The 18,262-nt window shown below is 44.1% G+C and overlaps 1 protein-coding gene across 13 annotated transcripts in view; it reads left to right on the top strand.

Annotated features, from left to right (window-relative positions):
- The window catches only part of RB1CC1 (RB1 inducible coiled-coil 1), a 195,718-nt gene that overhangs the window by 126,705 nt on the left and 50,751 nt on the right, over positions 1-18,262 (top strand). For all 13 annotated transcript variants that reach the window (XR_010598864.1, XR_010598863.1, XM_065585532.1 and 10 more), the window contains one exon: positions 7,912-9,812. Coding sequence is in view for 11 of the 13 variants with exons in the window: in XM_065585532.1 (XP_065441604.1) it covers positions 7,912-9,812 (1,901 nt within the window). In the remaining 2 variants the exon portion in view is untranslated. The remainder of the gene's footprint in view (positions 1-7,911; positions 9,813-18,262) is intronic.

The raw sequence follows: 18,262 nt of genomic DNA, 5'->3' as shown, positions 1-18,262 counted from the left end.
AGCCGCGCCCGGCTTCCGAACGCCAGAGGGTGCAAGTGTCATCAGCACCGTTGACTCCGGCACCGGGAGTAGAGCAGTTGAGTCCAGTGTGGACTGGCTCACCGCCCCGCCAGGTGGTGGAGCCCTGTCTCCCCTCTACACCGGAGACGTTTGCCACGGCGAGAGACCTCATCGCCCTCACAGAGCCGGCGCCTTCTCAACCCGCGGCACCGCATGCCCTTCGTATGGTACAGTCCAGGGGCAAGCCAACCCTGATACGCCTGCCCTCTCCGGGCGTGGACTCACGGCACCGCTCCCGGTCTCGGAGCAGGTCTCGGCGCCGCTCGCAGTCCCGGCACTGATCTCCATCTCGGCGCCGGTCGTACTCGCGGCACAGATCTACCTCCCGGCACCGGTCTTCTTCTCGGCATCGACCCAAGCATCGGTACCGGTCGGAGTCCAGGCGCAGTTCTCGGCACCGGTATGAGCGCCGCTCCCATTCACGAGGCCGCTCCCGGCACCAAGTTTACAGACGGTCTTAGTCGTCCCGGTCCAGATCCGGATCCCGGTACCGACAGGGACATCGGCACCGTTCTCGATCACGGTACCTTTCACCGGCACAGCGGAGAGACCGCTCGCCGATGGATCGGCACCGCTCGGCACCGTACCAGGATGAATCCCTACAACCACGCTCGGCACCGCCCTGGCCCTCGAGATCGGCATCTCACTCGTCTGAAGGGGCTCCCCATTCAGCATACCCTGCTCAGGGTCAACCTGCAGACGACTTGTGTCATTGGCAGGAGGGGGCAGAAAGCCTTCGACAAGACCCTGCGCATTGGTCTTTTCTGGACCCCTTGGGCGTTTCAGCAGGCTCAAGGGGCTCCACCAGCGGCCTCTCGCTCGACTCACTCTGAGCCCAGGGTTTCTGAGGCCACCATCTCCCGTCCTCCCCCAGGGGGCATGGAGGCTCCGGAGCTAACGCCCACGCAGGCACCAGACGCTGGTGCAGGGGATCCTGCACCTCCAAGTCCCTTGGAGCCGGACCCGCACACAGATCCTTTACCCCCTGAGGCGTCCTTCTCATCTTCCCCAGATGAGGCAGTGGCGGGTACAACACCCTCAGGCCCACCTCCTATAGATCTCCGTGCCCACCAAGACTTGTTACGTAGGGTGGCACGAAATATGGACCTACAGGCCGAGGAGATAGTGGAGGTGGACGACCCGGTGGTGAGCATCCTTTCATCTGATGCCCCAACCCGGGTGGCGTTGCCCATTATCCGTACAATTCAGGCTAACGCTACGTCCATATGGCAAACCCCGGCCTCCATCCCTCCCACTGCCAGAGGGGTAGAGAGGAAGTACTTTGTTCCCTCTAAAGACTATGAGTACCTCTACACACATCCCCCACCGTGTTCACTGGTAGTCTCATCAGTGAACGCCAGAGAGCGCCATGGCCAGCAGGCGGCAGCGCCCAAATCAAAGGACACTAAGCACTTTGATTTGTTTGGATGCAAGGTTTATTCGGTGGGGGATCTGCAGCTCAGAGCCACAAACCAACAGGCGCTCTTAAGTCGGTACAATTATAACTCTTGGAATTCCATGGGGAAATTTAAAGAGTTTGTCCCCCAGGACTCGGTGGAGGAGGGCAAAAAGGTGGCTAGAACCTCCTTACAGGCCTCCCTCGACATTGCGGACTCGGCCGCCAGGACACTAGCGTCTGGGATAGCCATGCGACGTGTCTCCTGGCTCCAGGTTTCGGGGTTACCGCCAGAGCTGCAGCAGACCCTGCAGGATCTGCCGTTCGAGGGCCAAGGCTTGTTCTCGGACAAGACGGACTCTAGATTATAGAGCCTCAAAGATTCGAGAACCATCATGCACTCCCTGGGGATGCATGTCCCAGGACCTCAACACAGGCCCTTTAGGCCACAGCCACAACGGTTCTACCCTCCTCCTCCTCGTCTAAGGCAGGACTTCCCCTGAAGGTGGGGACGAAGTGGTAGACGGAGGTCGACCGGACCCCAACCCGGTCAGAGCCAAGGCCCTCCTAGGCCACCACCTGGACCTAGACAAAACTTTTGAAGCTGTGCCCGAGGACGGAGCACCAGCCACTACCCAGGATCCATTTCCTTTCTTTCAGGATTGCCTCTCCCGTTTCCACCATGCTTGGTCCCTTATAACTTCGGACTGTTGGGTCCTTCGCACGGTGGAGAGGGGATACGCTCTCCAGTTTTCTTCGTTTCCCCCCCTCCCACCCCCACTCCCTGTCCCTCTTCAGGGACCCTTCTCACGAGCATCTCCTTATACAGGAGGTTTTTGGGCTCCTCTCTATGGGGGGCCATAGAGGAGGTTCCCCCAGAGTAAAGGGGCAAGGGGTTTTACTCCCGCTACTTCCTGATCCCCAAAGCAAAAGGGGGTCTGCGACCCATTTTAGACTTGCGCGGACTCAACAAATTCATAGTAAAGTTGAAGTTCCGCATGGTCTCCTTGGGGACCATCATCCCTTCCCTGGATCCTGGGGACTGGTACACCGCCCTCGACATGAAGGACGCATATTTTCATATAGCAATCTACCCCCCTCACAGGCGCTTCCTTCGTTTTGTAGTAAACAAGGTACACTACCAATTTGCCGTCCTTCCCTTCGGACTGTCCGCGGCTCCGAGAGCGTTCACCGAATGTATGGCCGTCGTGGCAGCATACCTTCGGCGACAAAGGATACAGGTGTTCCCGTATCTAGACGACTGGCTAGTCCGCGGCCGCACCAGGGAGCAAGTTCGGGCGCACGTCCAGATAATACTACAAACATTCCACGAGTTAGGCATTCTACTCAACAAAGAGAAGTCCACTCTGGAGCCTACCCAGAGAATAGAGTTTATCAGGGCAGTCCTGGACTCCAGACTCGCCCGAGCTCTTCTACCAGACAATCGGTTTCGCACCATCACCAGCATCATTCGAGGGCTCCAGGCATTCCCGATTACCACTGTAAGGACGTGTCTCGGTCTTTTGGGTCACATGGTCTCTTGTACTTACATAACCAGGCATGCCAGACTTCGGCTTCGTCAACTTCAGGCCTGGGTGTCCTCAGTGTACCGCCCTTCTCGGGACAGCCTGAACATAGTGGTCACGATTCCGAACTCTCTCACCTGGTGGCTGGATCACAGGGCGGTTTGTGCAGGAGTGCCGTTTCACGCCCCACAACCCTTCCTGCACCTGGTCATGGACGCCTCATCTCTAGGGTGGGGTGCTCACCTCGGGGAGCACCATACCCAAGGCCTGTGGACCGCATCCCAACTAGCTCTGCACATCAATGTTCGAGAGCTGATGGCGGTGCGCCTAGCCTGTCAGGCATTTCTCGGTCTCCTACATAGCCGCTGTGTGTTAGTCCTCACAGACAACACCACAGCCATGTTCTACATCAACAAGCAAGGAGGAGCCCGAGCGTCTCCCCTATGCCAAGAGGCCATTCACCTGTGGGAGTTCTGCATTGCCCACTCGATACATCTCATGGCATCGTTCCTCCCTGGAGTCCAGAACTCTCTGGCGGACCGTCTCAGCAGATCCTTCCAGACGCACGACTGGTCGATTCGCCCAGACATCATCTATTCTATCTTCCAGAGGTGGGGATTTCCCCAGGTCGACCTGTTCGCATCTCGAGCCAACAGGAAGTGCCACGTGTTCTGCTCCCTACAAGGGCGATCTCCGGGCTCCCTGTCGGACGCTTTCCTTCTGACGTGGAAAGACCAGCTGTTCTACGTTTTTCCTCCATTCCCACTGGTCCACAGGGTACTGCTCAAGCTACGCAGAGACGAGGCACGTCTCATTCTAGTCGCTCCAGCTTGGCCAAGACAGCAGTGGTACACCACACTTCTGGAGCTATCGGTTCAAACTCTGATCACGCTTCCCTTGTGCCCAGACCTGATCTCTCAGGACCACGGCCGACTCTGTCACCCCGACTTGCAATCGCTCCACCTCACAGCGTGGATGCTCCATGGCTAAATCGGACAGAGCTACAATGCTCACATCCCGTGCAGCAGATTCTGCTGGGAAGTAGAAAGCCCTCTACACGGACCACTTACTTAGCCAAGTGGAAACGGTTCTCCTGTTGGTGCGCGCAGCGGGCTACGCCCTCCCCCCCATTGCAGGCGTCAATTCCTTTTATACTCGAATATCTCCTATCCCTGAAACAGGAGGGCTTAGCGATATCTTCAATCAGGATTCACCTGGCCGCTATATCGGCGTTCCACCCAGGAGAACTCACTTCCTCGGTCTTCTCTAACCCAGTGGTCGTTAGATTCCTCAAGGGCTTAGACCGGACGTATCCACAGCAACACCAACCCGTTCCGGCGTGGGATCTTAACCTGGTTCTCTCCAAGCTCACAGGGCCCCTGTTCGAGCTATTGGCTACCTGCTCACTCCTGTAGCTATCTTGGAAGACAGCCTTCCTGGTAGCCATCACTTCAGCAAGGCGTGTTTCTGAAATCAGGGCGCTTACGTCTGAGCCTCTATACACAGTTTTCCATAAAGACAAGGTGCAGCTTCGCCCCCACCCTGCCTTTCTTCCCAAGATAGTTTAACCTTTTCATGTGAACCAGGATATATTTCTCACGGTCTTCCATCCTAAGCCGCACGCCACCCGTCAAGACCAGCGTATGCATTCCTTGGACATACGCAGGGCCCTGGCTTTCTATCTTGAGCGTACAAAGCCGTTTAGGAAGACGACACAACTCTTCGTTGCAGTGGCCGACCGGATGAAAGGCTTACCGGTCTCCTCACCACGTCTCTCCTCCTGGATCACGTCCTGCATTCATGCTTGCTATGACCTGGCCGGTGTCCCGACGCCGCGCCTCACCGCCCACTCCACGAGGGCTCAAGCCTCCTCGACTGCCTTCCTGGCTCGAGTCCCGATCCAGGACATTTGTAGAGCTGCAGTTTGGTCATCGGTCCACACCTTCGCCACTCACTATGCACTGGTACAGCAGTCCAGAGATGATGCTGCATTCGGATCAGCGGTTTTGCACGCAGCGATGTCTCACTCCGACCCCACCGCCTAGGTAAGGCTTGGTAGTCACCTAATTGGAATCGATATGAGCAAGCACTCGAAGAAGAAAAAACGGTTACTCACCTTTGTAACTGTTGTTCTTCGAGATGTGTTGCTCATATCCATTCCAAACCCGCCCCCCGTCTCCACTGTTGGAGTAGCCGGCAAGAAGGAACTGAGGGGGCGCTGGGTCGGCTGGGGTATATATCCAGCGTCATGAAGGCGCCACTCCAGGGGGCTCCACAGCCAACCCATCCGGTGTTGCTAGGGTAGAAAATTTCTCCGGCGATAGTGCACGCAGCACGCGCACACCCTAATTGGAATGGATATGAGCAACACATCTCAAAGAACAATAGTTACAAAGGTGAGTAACCGTTTTTTCTTTGCAATTCTGCACTAACAAGATTCTTTGAGATGAGATTTCTATATTAACTATAAGATACACATCGTAAAGTGGGGTTTTAACCTCTGTCCCAGAATGTTGAGATAGAAATAAAACCGTATATTAACCATAATGTAAATTCAGACTCAGTACAGAGCAAAATCATCTATATGATTGTTTAAATGAACATTTTAAATTTTATTTGTGATTCTGAGGTTCAAACTTTGCCTGCTTGAAAATTGTACCACTCTTTCTGTTGGTAGTGTTTAGGAAATAAAAGGTGTTCTCCAGAAAATTATTTTGGAATATATATAGACTGATAAGTAACATAGCCCTTGGAGTGACAGCACTGGAAAACCTCTAAATAATCAAGTAAATCATGAGTGTGAATTTAGTGTTTGACGGTTGCTAGTCCTGGAGAATAAAGTACTCTCGGTATCCACAAAAGAAAAAGCCTACACTCTGCCATTGTGGCTCAGCCTTGACCTAGGGGGAGCTAAGTTAGTCTCTGTTAATTCAGTCCTTGCCTGCTTTGCTGAGACAAAAAAAGCTTGCCAGTTATAGCTAATTGTTGTTATTATTTCAGCTGGGCAAAATGTATCATTTTTCTCTGAAAAATGAATTTTTGGTTGACCCAAACCTGTTCACAAATTAGACATGAATCTACCAAATAAAAAAATACTCTTTTGGCATTGAGTAGCAGGAGGAGCTGGAGGAAGGCTTCCTTATAACTTTAAGCCCAGTGATTAGAACACTCACCTGGCATGTGGGAGACATAGTTTTGATTTCCCCTTCTGCTTTATGTGGAGAAAGGATTTGAACTTGGGTCATCCACGTTACGGGAGTTGGCCCTAGCCACTGCGCTTTGGGATATTCTGATGTGGGTCTCGCTCAGGATGTTCCATTGTGGATAATTAGTCATTGGATTGGGAACTTGAACTTGGTCTCCCACATCCTAGGAGAATACCCTAACCACCAGGCTGTAGTGTCATTTTCACGCTCTCTTTCTGGCCCAATGACTTCATTTTCATTCACATTACCAGTTCATAGTCGTTCTCCACATTAGGCAGAGGGAGGAACTGAACTCTGGTCTCCCACATCACAAGTAATAGGCCAAATAAAACGCAGATTTTTTGAATTCACTGAATTTTTATTGGATTTTTTTTATTTGGTTCAACCTGACCCAATTTTTCAGAATTGCTAGTGAACAAAAAATCAGTTATTCATTCAGCTCTAGTAGTGATGGGGATTTTGTGATTCAGATGCTTAAAACTGCACTGAGAGATACTAATGTAAATAAATTTGTATCAGAAATTACTTTATATTACATAACCTAGATAATCCTAGCCCATGAACCCTTGCTTTATTAGAGAAAGAGATTCAAGACTGGGTGGCTTATCCTACTCCACTGGGATAAAATTCACTTTTTCATTCAAGAATCTGTCCGGTGCTTGAGACTCGAAATGAGACTGCCCTTGAATTCTCTGGAGTAAATAAAAATTTGCCAAGACCCCTTGGTTCAGTTCACTTCACAAGGGAAAGTTCCAGGAAGTTGGGTGAGCCAAGTTCTGGAGCTCCATAGCCAAGTCTGAACTTTCTCCACTATTTATAGGAAGAGAGGTCCAAATGCGGGAGGGTTAGTTTGAGAGAGAAAATAATCAGGTAGGCTATTTTTCATTTGTCTGTGCCCTTCTCTGTACTATCTATTGAAGGCCCCTGTTGCTGCATCTTTCTGCGTCTCTGAAAAAGAGGAGAAACCCAATTTGCTTTTGATGTCTGTATTACTATGGATGAGTTTTACTGCATCAAGAAAATGTTTATAAATATGTTGGGAAATCTTATATTTTTGTTGAAATATTAAAAATGTACTTGATTATAAAAGTTTTAACAGTTGATTAAAAAGAAGACAGGGAGTTGTGTGCCATGAGAAGCCTTCATTAGACATATTTTTCTCTTTATATAAATCTAAATTTTGCATCCTATTATTCATATCGTTATAGTGTAAATCATAAGTCAACTTTTTTCATTAAGTAATACTTTCAGAAAAGTAATTTCAGACAGTATTAGAAAACAAAGCACAATAGCAAAGATAATTAATTTTCATATCAAATATGTGATGGTTTTCTTTATTTTCCTAGCTCCTAGGATTTTTTGGCAACTGCTATCACTTCCACATGTTTGTACAATATATAAAAGTACATTACACTACATATACTACACAATCACACTAATTATAGTAAATTTTGATATACATATAGTTAATATTGCACACCACAACATACTTGCTAACTAAAGATATCAAGGAAGATGCTGAAATTGTCGAAAGCATTTGAGTTTACATTTCCTTAACTTTTTAGTGTCCATTTTTGAAAAGTTATATGTATAATGATTCTGACACTTTCTAGTGCTTGGGTTACTTTATTTGTTATAATATTGCCAAGTTTTAGCTAACTCTTAAAATTAATATATTTATCATTCAGTTTGTAAAGCTTTCGTTTAAATTTTATACTTGCAGGTCTCCAATAGTCAAGCATCACCACAATCTGCTACTACACCAAGGATGGAAAGTGCTAAAGGAACCACAATTGCTACCTCTTCTAGAATTCCTCCATCACTCAGTCTTCAGGGTCCCTTGTCTCCTCCTGTGTGTCCCCCAGCTCCATTAGATGAATTGTCTCCAGACAGCATTGATGCTCATACATTTGATTTTGAAACAATCGCTCATCCAAACTTAGAGCAAGCCCTTAAGCAAGGGTCTTTAGACTTGGATTCACTAGCAGAAAGTCCAGAGTCGGACTTTATGTCGGCAGTGAATGAGTTTGTAATAGAGGAAAATCCATCATCTCCTAATATAGTAAGTGATCCGCAAAGTCCAGAAATGATGGTGGAGTCCCTCTATTCTTCAGTTATCAATGCAATAGACAATAGACGTATGCAAGACACAAATATTTGTGTAAAGGAGGATTCTCTAAATGCTCGCATGGAGAAGTGTAGAGTTGTTGCCCAGGAATCACAGTTTAATTTAAAAAACATAAAAGAAGACCTTTGTCACTTTAGAACATTTGTACAAAAAGAACAGTGTGACTTTTCGAATTCTTTAAAATGTACATCAGTAGAAATAAGGAATATTATACAAACAGTAAAACTTTCACTTGAAAAAGCACTGAAAGATAAACATCAAAAAGAATTGCAATCTTTGAAAAGTGAGTATGAAACTAGAATTGATACATTACTAGAAGATGTTGAAGAAAACAAAAAAAAGATTAAAAAGTTAACAGGAGACTTAATAGGTCTTGAAGAAGTTTTGCAAAATAAAGATAATGAATTTGCGATGGTGAAGAATGAAAAAGAAGCCGTTGTTTGTCTGCAGAATGAGAAAGATCAGAAATTACTTGCATTGGAAGGCCAAATGAAGGATCAGAATTGTGAAATTAAAGAACTGAGACTGTCACGTGAGATGGTATTGGAAGATTTGAAAAAGTTTCATATTGAAAATGATGAAAAAATTCAGCTTTTGAGGGCAGAGCTTCAGAGTTTGGAACAAAGTCACCTTAAAGAATTGGAAAACAATCTACAAATCAAGCATACGCAGGAATTTGAGAAACTAATAGTTGAGCACAAGGATTGTTTAGATAAGTTAAAAAAAGAAAACCAGCAGAGATTCGAACAAATGCAGGAATCTCATGCAGCAGTTGTCCAAGAGAAGGAGCAACAGATAGAGAAGTTAAAACTCAAAATTTCTGATCTGTTTGACGTGAGGTGCAAATTAGAAGTTGAACTTGCCATGAAGGAAGCAGACACTGATGAAATGAAGATTTTGTTGGAAGAAAGCAGAACTCAGCAACAGGAGATCCTAAAGTCCCTTATTGATAAGGAAACTGAACATTTAAGAAAGGAGTTAGATAACTTAAACCATAAGATTCAAGTTAATAATGATGAATATCAAGTGGGCCTAGTAGAGCTAAGAACTTTAATGACAATTGAGAAAGATCTGTGCATTTCAGAATTAGTGGACAGACACGAAGAAGAAACAAATGTTCTTAAAATTGAATTAAACAGAGTAACCTCTTTACATCAAAAAGCTTTTGAAGTAGAAAAAAGTCTCAAAGAACAAATAATAGAACTACAGAGTAAGTTAGAAGTGGAAGCAAATGCCCTAGAAAAGCAAAAAGAGGAAAAATTGGCTGTGTGTGAACAGAAGGACAAATTTGAAGCTGTTATCCATAATCTTGAGGAGGAAAAAGAACTGTTAATAACTAACCAAGAACAGGAAAGAAAACTACTTGTTCAAAGGCTCAGTAGTGAAAAAGAGGATGCAATACGTATAACCCTTAAGGAGTCTGAATTACAGAGGGAAGCTGTTGAAAAAGAACTCTTGGGAAAAATACAACTACTTGAGATGCAAGTAAATCAGAGGTACTGTAAGAATTAAGTTGTACTTTGTTAGTGATCTAAAAATAAGACAATTCAACAATTTTTATGGTGTACTGCATTTACAAGGTAGTCTACAATACACCACCTTAGTTACTAGACATTTATGATGCAGTTTAACTATTTTGACTTAGAGTTTCAAACTGTTAAGACTCATATATGATAACATTTTTTTTGCGTCAGTGGACTCTAAATTAATAAATTAACTCAAGATATTTTGTAGAGCTAAGTTAAATTACTGTTCCTTAACATTCTGAAAAGAACTTCAAAATGAGTAGTGGATTTAAAACCACGTTTAATACAGGCTTTTAAAAAATGTCAGTGTCTGTAATTAATCTTAAGGTTTGAAACATTTTTAAATGTTTTCAAAAAAATAGCGCTTTTGAATTTCAGCTTCGTAAACTACTGAAAAATGTCGCACAGAGATCCTAAGCAAAAGCAGAGTTTGATAGATTCATTACTTTAACATCACACCTTTTTATCCTTGCATTTGGAGTGTGCAATATTATCTTCTCGCCGTCTTGTCCAAAAAAAAGACAGCTATTTAAAAAAAATTGGAGTAACTCAGGGTTGGTTCTGTGTAAATTGTATATCATCCACAGTAGTTCAGGGTACACAGTCTGCAAAGATCTAGTTATGGTGCTGGTCCATGGTGCAATGGAAATTTTAGAAACAAGTATATTGATAGATGGTATATGAAAGCTGCTTTAAGAAACCATATTCCTTTTTTGGCAACCAACTACTCATTTGCTGGCAGCAGATAAACCTGCCACTTGCTAGCTGTTCCATGATAACTTACATGAAATATATCATATTATGCCTCTAAAAAAAGTGCGAGTCTGGCAACCAGAAATTCATTAGGTTTACAGAAAAAAAGAGATCAAATGTTGTTTTTGTTTAAGTGCTGTGCAAACTTCATTTACTTTCATAGTCACATAAATATAACAGAGGGCGGTATTTTGTTATTTATATTGTTAGCACTTAGTAACCCCAATAAAAAATACCATTGTGCTGGGCATAGTACAGATGAGTAAGAGAAGTACAGATGAGTTTTCAGTCTAGATTTGATGATGTGTGGTAGGTAGACAAAACTCTCAAATGGGCTTGGGGAGTAAGTTGAGAATATGAAATACCAATGCAATAGAGCTCAGCAGAAAAGCAATGTGGCCCAAGATTTGGATACAAATTTAAATTAGATCTTTCTTTTCTTTTTAAATGTCAGTGAGTGTGATAGAGTTCTAAAATTACTGCTTCTCTAAATGTAGAATTCAAAAATATTATACGTTTGCAGTACAAAATTTTAAAAAGGTGAAATTTGATTTAAATACTAGTTTTATCCACGTCAGTTTGATTTTGACACTATCATTTGTATAGTGAAATCTCTAACTATTGTCAGTACTACATACAAAAAATTTACATTAAAAGGTTAAGTTTAGAAAGACAAGTACTCCTTAATTCAATGCAGCTTTAATGCAGCCCATTTATACACTATGGTAGTCTTTAATTACATGATCACATACTATTTTTTCCATAGCTCACCTGCCTCATTCAGTGCTCAGAGTAGGTGATGTTTACTGAAGGGGTAGCAATCCTCTACTACAGTGGTTCTCACCCAGGGGTAAGTGTACCCCTGAGGGTACACAGAAGTCTTCCAGGAGGTACATCAGTTCATCTAGATATTTGCCTAGTTTTACAAGAAGCTACATAAAAATCACTAGCGAAGTCAGTACAAATTAAAATTTCATACGACTTGTTTGTTCTACTCTATATTCTATACACTAAATTGTAAGTGAAATATTTATATTCCAATTGATTGATTCATTTTATAGTTATATGGTAAAATGAGAAAGTAAGCAATTTTTTCAGTAATAATGTGCTGTGACACTTCTGTATTTTTTTGTCTGATTTTGTAAGCAAGTACTTTTTAAGTGAGATATAACTTTGGAGTACGCAAGACAAATCAGACTGCTGAAAGGGGTAAAGTAGTCTGGAAAGGTTGAGAGCCACTGCTCTACTGAATATTAAGTGACCAGCAGTTTTTCAGAGGCTTATAACATTGCCAAATTTGGGTGTATTTTCACGAGGGTGGCAAAAAGAACATCCTTGATATCAGTGTGACACCCTGCCAAATATCATATTCTTGCTCCCAAGGCAAGGAGGTGGTAGAGCTTCTCAGTGAAATAGTTGTAGGAGTTAATATAAGCAAAAGAGTGTCATCTCTAATTTCGCTTGGACATGGCTGAACTAGGAGAACTGAAACTTTCCAAAAAAAAATATTCATCCTGAGGCAGACACCCAGCATAGAAAAATTCATCCCAGGCAGTTAGTTGGGCAAAGATATAATTGATTAAAAACAGGATCTTTATAGTATCTTACAGTAAAGTTTGCCAAATAATTTCTATCTGTATTAGACAAATTTCCATTAAAACAGGACTTGAAAAAACTATTAACCAGTGACAAATAGGAAGCTTTCCATGGCAGTTGTGGGGGATGTGTACACCTGCTCATATCACCAATAAAATTGCTATGATGGGAGATTTCCCAGAAGTGTTAGGGTTTGTCTACATGGCTAAATTAGTGAGCAGCAAGATAAGATATACATTTACAGTGCACTAGCTATTTCACACTAACTCCCCATGTGGACATTCTTACTGTGCACTAAAAGTGCCTTTGCATGCTTTAGCTTAATACTCTTTAAAGTGTACTAAGCTAAACCGCCCAAGGTACTTTTAGTGCACAGTGTGCCCACATAGGGACTTAATGCAGACTAGCAAGTGTACAGTAAATTCTACCTTAATTTGCTGTGCACTAACTTCTTGTGTAGAAACGCCCTTAATGTTGTCAGAAACACAGATGGGAGCTCTTTTAATGAATTCATCTGTGTGACTGGATGACTCAGGAGATTAATAGGATATGGAGAATTTCATTAGAAGATCACTAGTTCATTTCTGGACTATGGGGTAATGACAAATATAAGCAACTAATGTCTGGACAGAAGCCCATATGTAAAATGATTCTGTCCCATTCTAGTTCTTCTTGGATAAGGTCTTTTCTCCACACAAGAAAAATTGCCCTCCAAAATTTAACTCTAATTCGCACCCTTGTTGGCCATCTTAGAAAGGTGAAAGATAATTCAGTCTTCATACTAAAACTAATTTCAAATGTCTATTGGTGGTCTCTGTAGAACATCATTGAAGCACATTAACAGGCAGCATGGTAAAGCTTTCCCTTTCTGTGTTTTCTTAGTCCATGAATAAAAAAGCTACACATAATGTAGCATATGTTGCAGAAATATCCAGGATGGGGAAAGTTTTGCAAATAGAGCAGTTCTCCCACCCATTATGAATCATGTAATGGAATCTTTTGTGTTCATGTAAAACAGAAAGGTCCTTGTTTGTAAGGTCTCATCCCAAATATGCCCGCTGTATACTGCACTTTAATAAATAAATTCCCTTCACAAATGAAGAGTTGAGTTGATTATTGCATGATTTAAACTTGTTCAAGGAAGTCTAGATATTTCAAATCAGGTTCCTAGCTCATTAATCCATCCATTCTGAATTGCATAGGTGTACAAGGGAGAAAAAATGGGAAAGCAACACTTATCCAAGCTTCTGCATGTACACAAAGCAATGTATGCAATATTTGCTATGATATTATACATGCATTGTTTTGTTTGTGTAGGGCCTAAAGTGCTATGTTTTTTAATAATCTAGCTCTGCAAATATACCTCTACCCCGATATAACGTGACCCCATATAACACGAATTTGGATATAACGCAGTAACGCAGTGCTCCGGGGGGCGGAGCTGCGCACTCCAGTGGATCAAAGCAAGTTCGATATAACGCAGTTTTACCTATAACGCGGTAAGATTTTTTGGCTCCTGAGGACAGCGTTATATCGAGGTAGAGGTGTAGTGCATACTTAAATGTTGTTGATCTAAACACTATATTTTCAAAGAATAATGTACAACTTTTAAAGGTATATTACTTTTTTAGATTAAGGGAGTTGTGTGCTTTCACGAGTCTTAACTATGTTCAACTTTAGGCCCAGTTCCACTCTCATTGGCAATGGCAAAACTGCAATAAGTAATGGTGGCTTGCTTCATCTTTCAGACACAGAAATGTACTCACTGGGTAAACAGTTTTATACTTTTTTTGTTTTGAAGCCTTTTAGCATGAGTAAAGTACAAGAACAAAAGTGAAAGAGTAAGCAAATTTACAAGTTAGTATACTGTAAAGTCTGAAACTTTTAATCTCTTGTACAAAAGTTGCAATGATTTTTAGAAGTGCATATTGTCTGTTTTATATAAAGGGATAGGAATTTTGATTATTTAAATAAAGGTAATCAAATCTAGTTGTTGTTTTTTCTCAAACTGCATTAGTTTTAGACTTGTTGTTACACTTTGAGTCTCAGGTTTATTTGAAATACCATTATAGTTGATAATGAATGAGGTCACATAGGTCTGTAAGGAAAGAAGGAGGAAAGGGGGAAATGAATTCAGTGGTTCCTATTATCAGTTGCTTAAATATAGGTTGTAAATCTAAAAGAGCTCTCTTGTTGATTCCAGCATTAGTAACTGAGAAATGCAGCTAATCAGTTTCTTCTGCTCACAGGCAGCTATTGCTTTGGTTGCAAAGAAAATAACACAAGTGCAGTTAGAGAATGAGAAGGAATTTGCATAAAAAATATGGTAGGCACAGAGATGGGAATGGAAGAAGTGCTTGGAGAGATGCACAGAAACTGATCATCATTACTAGCATGGCAGGGTATGTAATAGGAGACAAGTTTCAGTAATTATTTTAATATATGGACTGGAGGAAGATTTTGGAAGGTCTAGAGGTGTGGGGAGAATGACTCCAGATTGTGAACGTTGGCAATGGAGGGTAGAATTCTCAGCAGTAATAGAGAATTGAGGAAGTGAGGAAAGATGACTAAACCCAAATTCTTTATTTATATTAAGGTTAGAGCTGATGACATACCTTCCATTGGTATGTTTAAGACATGATGATATGTAGGACTGGACAGAAAGAGGGAGGCCAAGAGTAAAGCACATTTGGAAGTGGTCAGCACAGAGATAATGGTTAAATCTGTGTCTGCGCACTGTCATATAGAAATAAGATGCACAAAGGACAGGTATCCACTTACGACAGAGGCTTGTTGAACCCCATCAGAAAGGTAAAGGGAATATGAGCGACTGCTAGGGGAGACACTTAGCGGTAGTCAGATAAGTAGGAGAACAAGAACAATGCCATGAAAGCCAAACTACTAAATTATGAAGATACTTAAGAATATGGAGGGGGAGGAAGAGGAGGAGAATGAACCATAAGCCCCATGACTTAACCAAAGAGAAATTGCAGATAATACATACTTAAAATAAAACCCAGTCATTTTACAAAACACAACAAACTGAAATATCAATATCAGAAGCACTCATCATCATCAATAAAATGTAACAATATTTGAAAATAGCTTTTTAATTACGATGCATGCTTCTGCCAGTGCTAGCAGTAATAGACATGTTTCTGAAGAGTGGATGTCAAATTTATGACATTACAGGTGATAGAATTGAAGTCTCTGAGATAGAACTGTGGAAGCCTACAGTAGTATCCCTGAGAAGCCCTTTTTCTGAAGAAAACTTTTTTTTTTTTTTTTTTTATGACTGGCACACATCATCTTAGTTCATTGTTGTGTTACCACAGCTGATGGCTGTACTTCACATATTTAAAATTTGGGACTTAATTATTAGGAATCAGTGTTATATATAGTTATGGATGGAGCAGAACTCTTCAGATTTTATTAATCAAAAGTATAAATCTACTTTTCTATCCTGTCCACATTCAGCAATCTTCATACTGGATTTTCATCTGCTTCCAGAGGAGGAGACAGAGACTAGACATTATTCATCAGTTATATTCCCAGGTTTAGGACTATCCACTAGGAAAACTTGCCAAAATTCTTTTCTTTCACATGCTGATACAAGGAGGCCTGGAACCTGCCTGGAACAGTCTTTCTAATATAGAACATTTTAATTCCATTAAGACTTTTTAAAAAAGTAAATAAGCTTCTTTTTGGCAATTTTAAAATTGTGTGCAAAGCAATTATAGATTATACTCGGGACAATTCTGTTCCAAAAAAATTAAAAATTCTGCACATAGTATTTTAAAATTCTGCATGTCTTATTTGTGAAAATAACCAAGTAATTCACACCCTGGGTCTTTGTTGGAGCAGACGGGAGTGTCTGGCTCAGCAGGACAGGGTACTGGGGCCCCAAGCTGGCAGGGAAGGCAGGGGTAGAAGTAGTCTTGGCACATCAGGTGGCAGCTCCCAAGGGGGCTTCTGTGATCCAACCCGTCACAGTGAGTTTCCCTTCAAAGATCTCCATGGCGCAGGTCATCCTCACCCCGATGGTCTCACAGATGTTGGTCCCCAATGGGGCGGGATCGCTCCCCGTCCCGGCACAGGTCTCCATCCCCCCCCCCCCCCCCCCCCCCCCCCCCCCCGTACCACTCGTCAGGCAGGTACAGATCCTCGCCCTCGCTGGTTGCCGACCAGGGTTATCTGGCAGACTCAGGCCTCAATGGCTCCACCCTGGTCGCCAGAAGGGCAATGGTTGGACTCAAACTGGGAGTTCAGCCCCTCGCCAAGGAGGGGCGATTCGCCACCGAGCTTCGAAGCCGATGCGGCACCCTGCAGCACCGGCATGGCAGCAGGGACAGTAGCCCACTCAATGGCTGCACTGGAACCCATGGGGTGTGCCCATAATGCTGGTCCCATATTCCCACCAGTCCTCCCTTGCTGCCTCAGACAAACCATCCCTGGCATCGCTGGCACCGGAGTCGGAACATGGTACCGAATTCAACGTGAGGGCAGTGCATTGGACTCCATTACCTTAGAAGCTGTCCCTGGAAAAGAAAGGGGAACCTGTGGTGCAATCGTCATTGTCGTTTCCAGACGAAGCGGTGGCAGATCCCTCCCAAATGGGCAATCTTCTCCCTCCCCTCCTGCCCCCCCCCCCCCGATGACTTCAAAGAGCACCAGGCCCTCCTTAAAAGGGTAGCTACCAACTTGAACTTAAAAATTGAGGAGGTTGCGGAGGAGTCCAACAATATTTTTAACGATATATCCTCCTCCACTCCAGCACAGGTCACGCTGCCCGTCCACCCAGGAGTCCTTAAGATTGCCAAATTTCTGTGGCAGACCCCCTCTTCGATTCCACCTACTTCTAAGAAGGTGGAAAAGAAATATTACATCCCTGCGAAAGGGTTCGAATATCTGTATACACACTCTCCTACGGTGTCACTGGTCATGTCTTCTGTTAATGAAAAGGACAGGCAGGGCCAAGTCAGTGGCACGCAGAAAAGTAAAGATGCCAAGAGACTGGACTTATTTGGCAGAAAGATTTATTTGACAGCAGGCCTGCAATTTCGCGTGTCTAACCCTTTTAGGCCAGGTACAGTTTTAACCTGTGGGATTCCCTTAACAAATTCAAACAAGCCCTCCTGCAGGACCAAGCAAAGGAGTTCGCTGCTTTGGAGGACGAAGCCACAGTGGTGGCAAGGGGGACCTTCAAATGGCTTCAGTGGCGATGAAGTGCAGCTCCTGGTTGCAGTCCTCTGGGTTATCCCAGGAGATGGAGGCGACTATACAGGGCTTTTGAAGGGTTGGGGTTCTTCTCCCAGCTTACAGAGTCAAGACACCATGGCCTTAAAGGCTTCCATGCCGCCCTCCGCTCCTTGGGCCTCCATACTCAGCAGGCCAGGAAGCTGTTCCGCCCTCTGTTTCCTCCACCTCCACAGTCTAGGTCCTGGGGGACTCCCCAGCTAGGCACCTACAGGAGAAAGGATAGAGACAAAGGGTCCAAGGGGCAAAGCCCATCATCTTCCCGTTCGTCTGCTCAGCCTGGCCCTTCCAGGAACCAAGGAGGCCAGAAGCAGTCATTTTGAGGGTGCACTCGAGGACAACGCCCCAATCGCCTCTCAGGATCCACCCTCTTAGTCGTTTCTCGACTGCCTCCGCCCATTCTGTTCGGCCTGGTCTTGGCTGACCTCGGACTGTTGGGTGCTTGAAGTAATAGCCTCAGGTTACATGCTACAGTTCATGGCTGATCCTTCCTCCACCCCCCTTCCCCATCCCTCTTCAGGGACACTTCTCATGAGTAACTCCTTGTCCCAAGAGATCGAGAACCTCCTGTGCCTGGGGGCGCTGGAGGAGGTTCCTCAAGATATGAAAGGAAAGGCGTTCTACTCCCACTACTTCCTAATCCTGAAAGCAAAATGGGGCCACAGACCCATTTTGGACCTGTCATCTCAAGAAGTCTCTCAAAAAGTTGATGTTTCGCATGGTCTCCCTGGCCTCCATCATCCCCTCCCTGGTTCCAGGAGACTGGTACGCTGCCCTCGACTTGAAGGACACGTATTTCCATTTTATCAGGGCAC

Source organism: Chrysemys picta, chromosome 2 (genome assembly GCF_011386835.1).
Source record: "Chrysemys picta bellii isolate R12L10 chromosome 2, ASM1138683v2, whole genome shotgun sequence".
In the NCBI taxonomy this organism is placed as follows: domain Eukaryota; kingdom Metazoa; phylum Chordata; order Testudines; family Emydidae; genus Chrysemys; species Chrysemys picta.
This window is presented reverse-complemented; position numbering and strand designations above follow the sequence as displayed.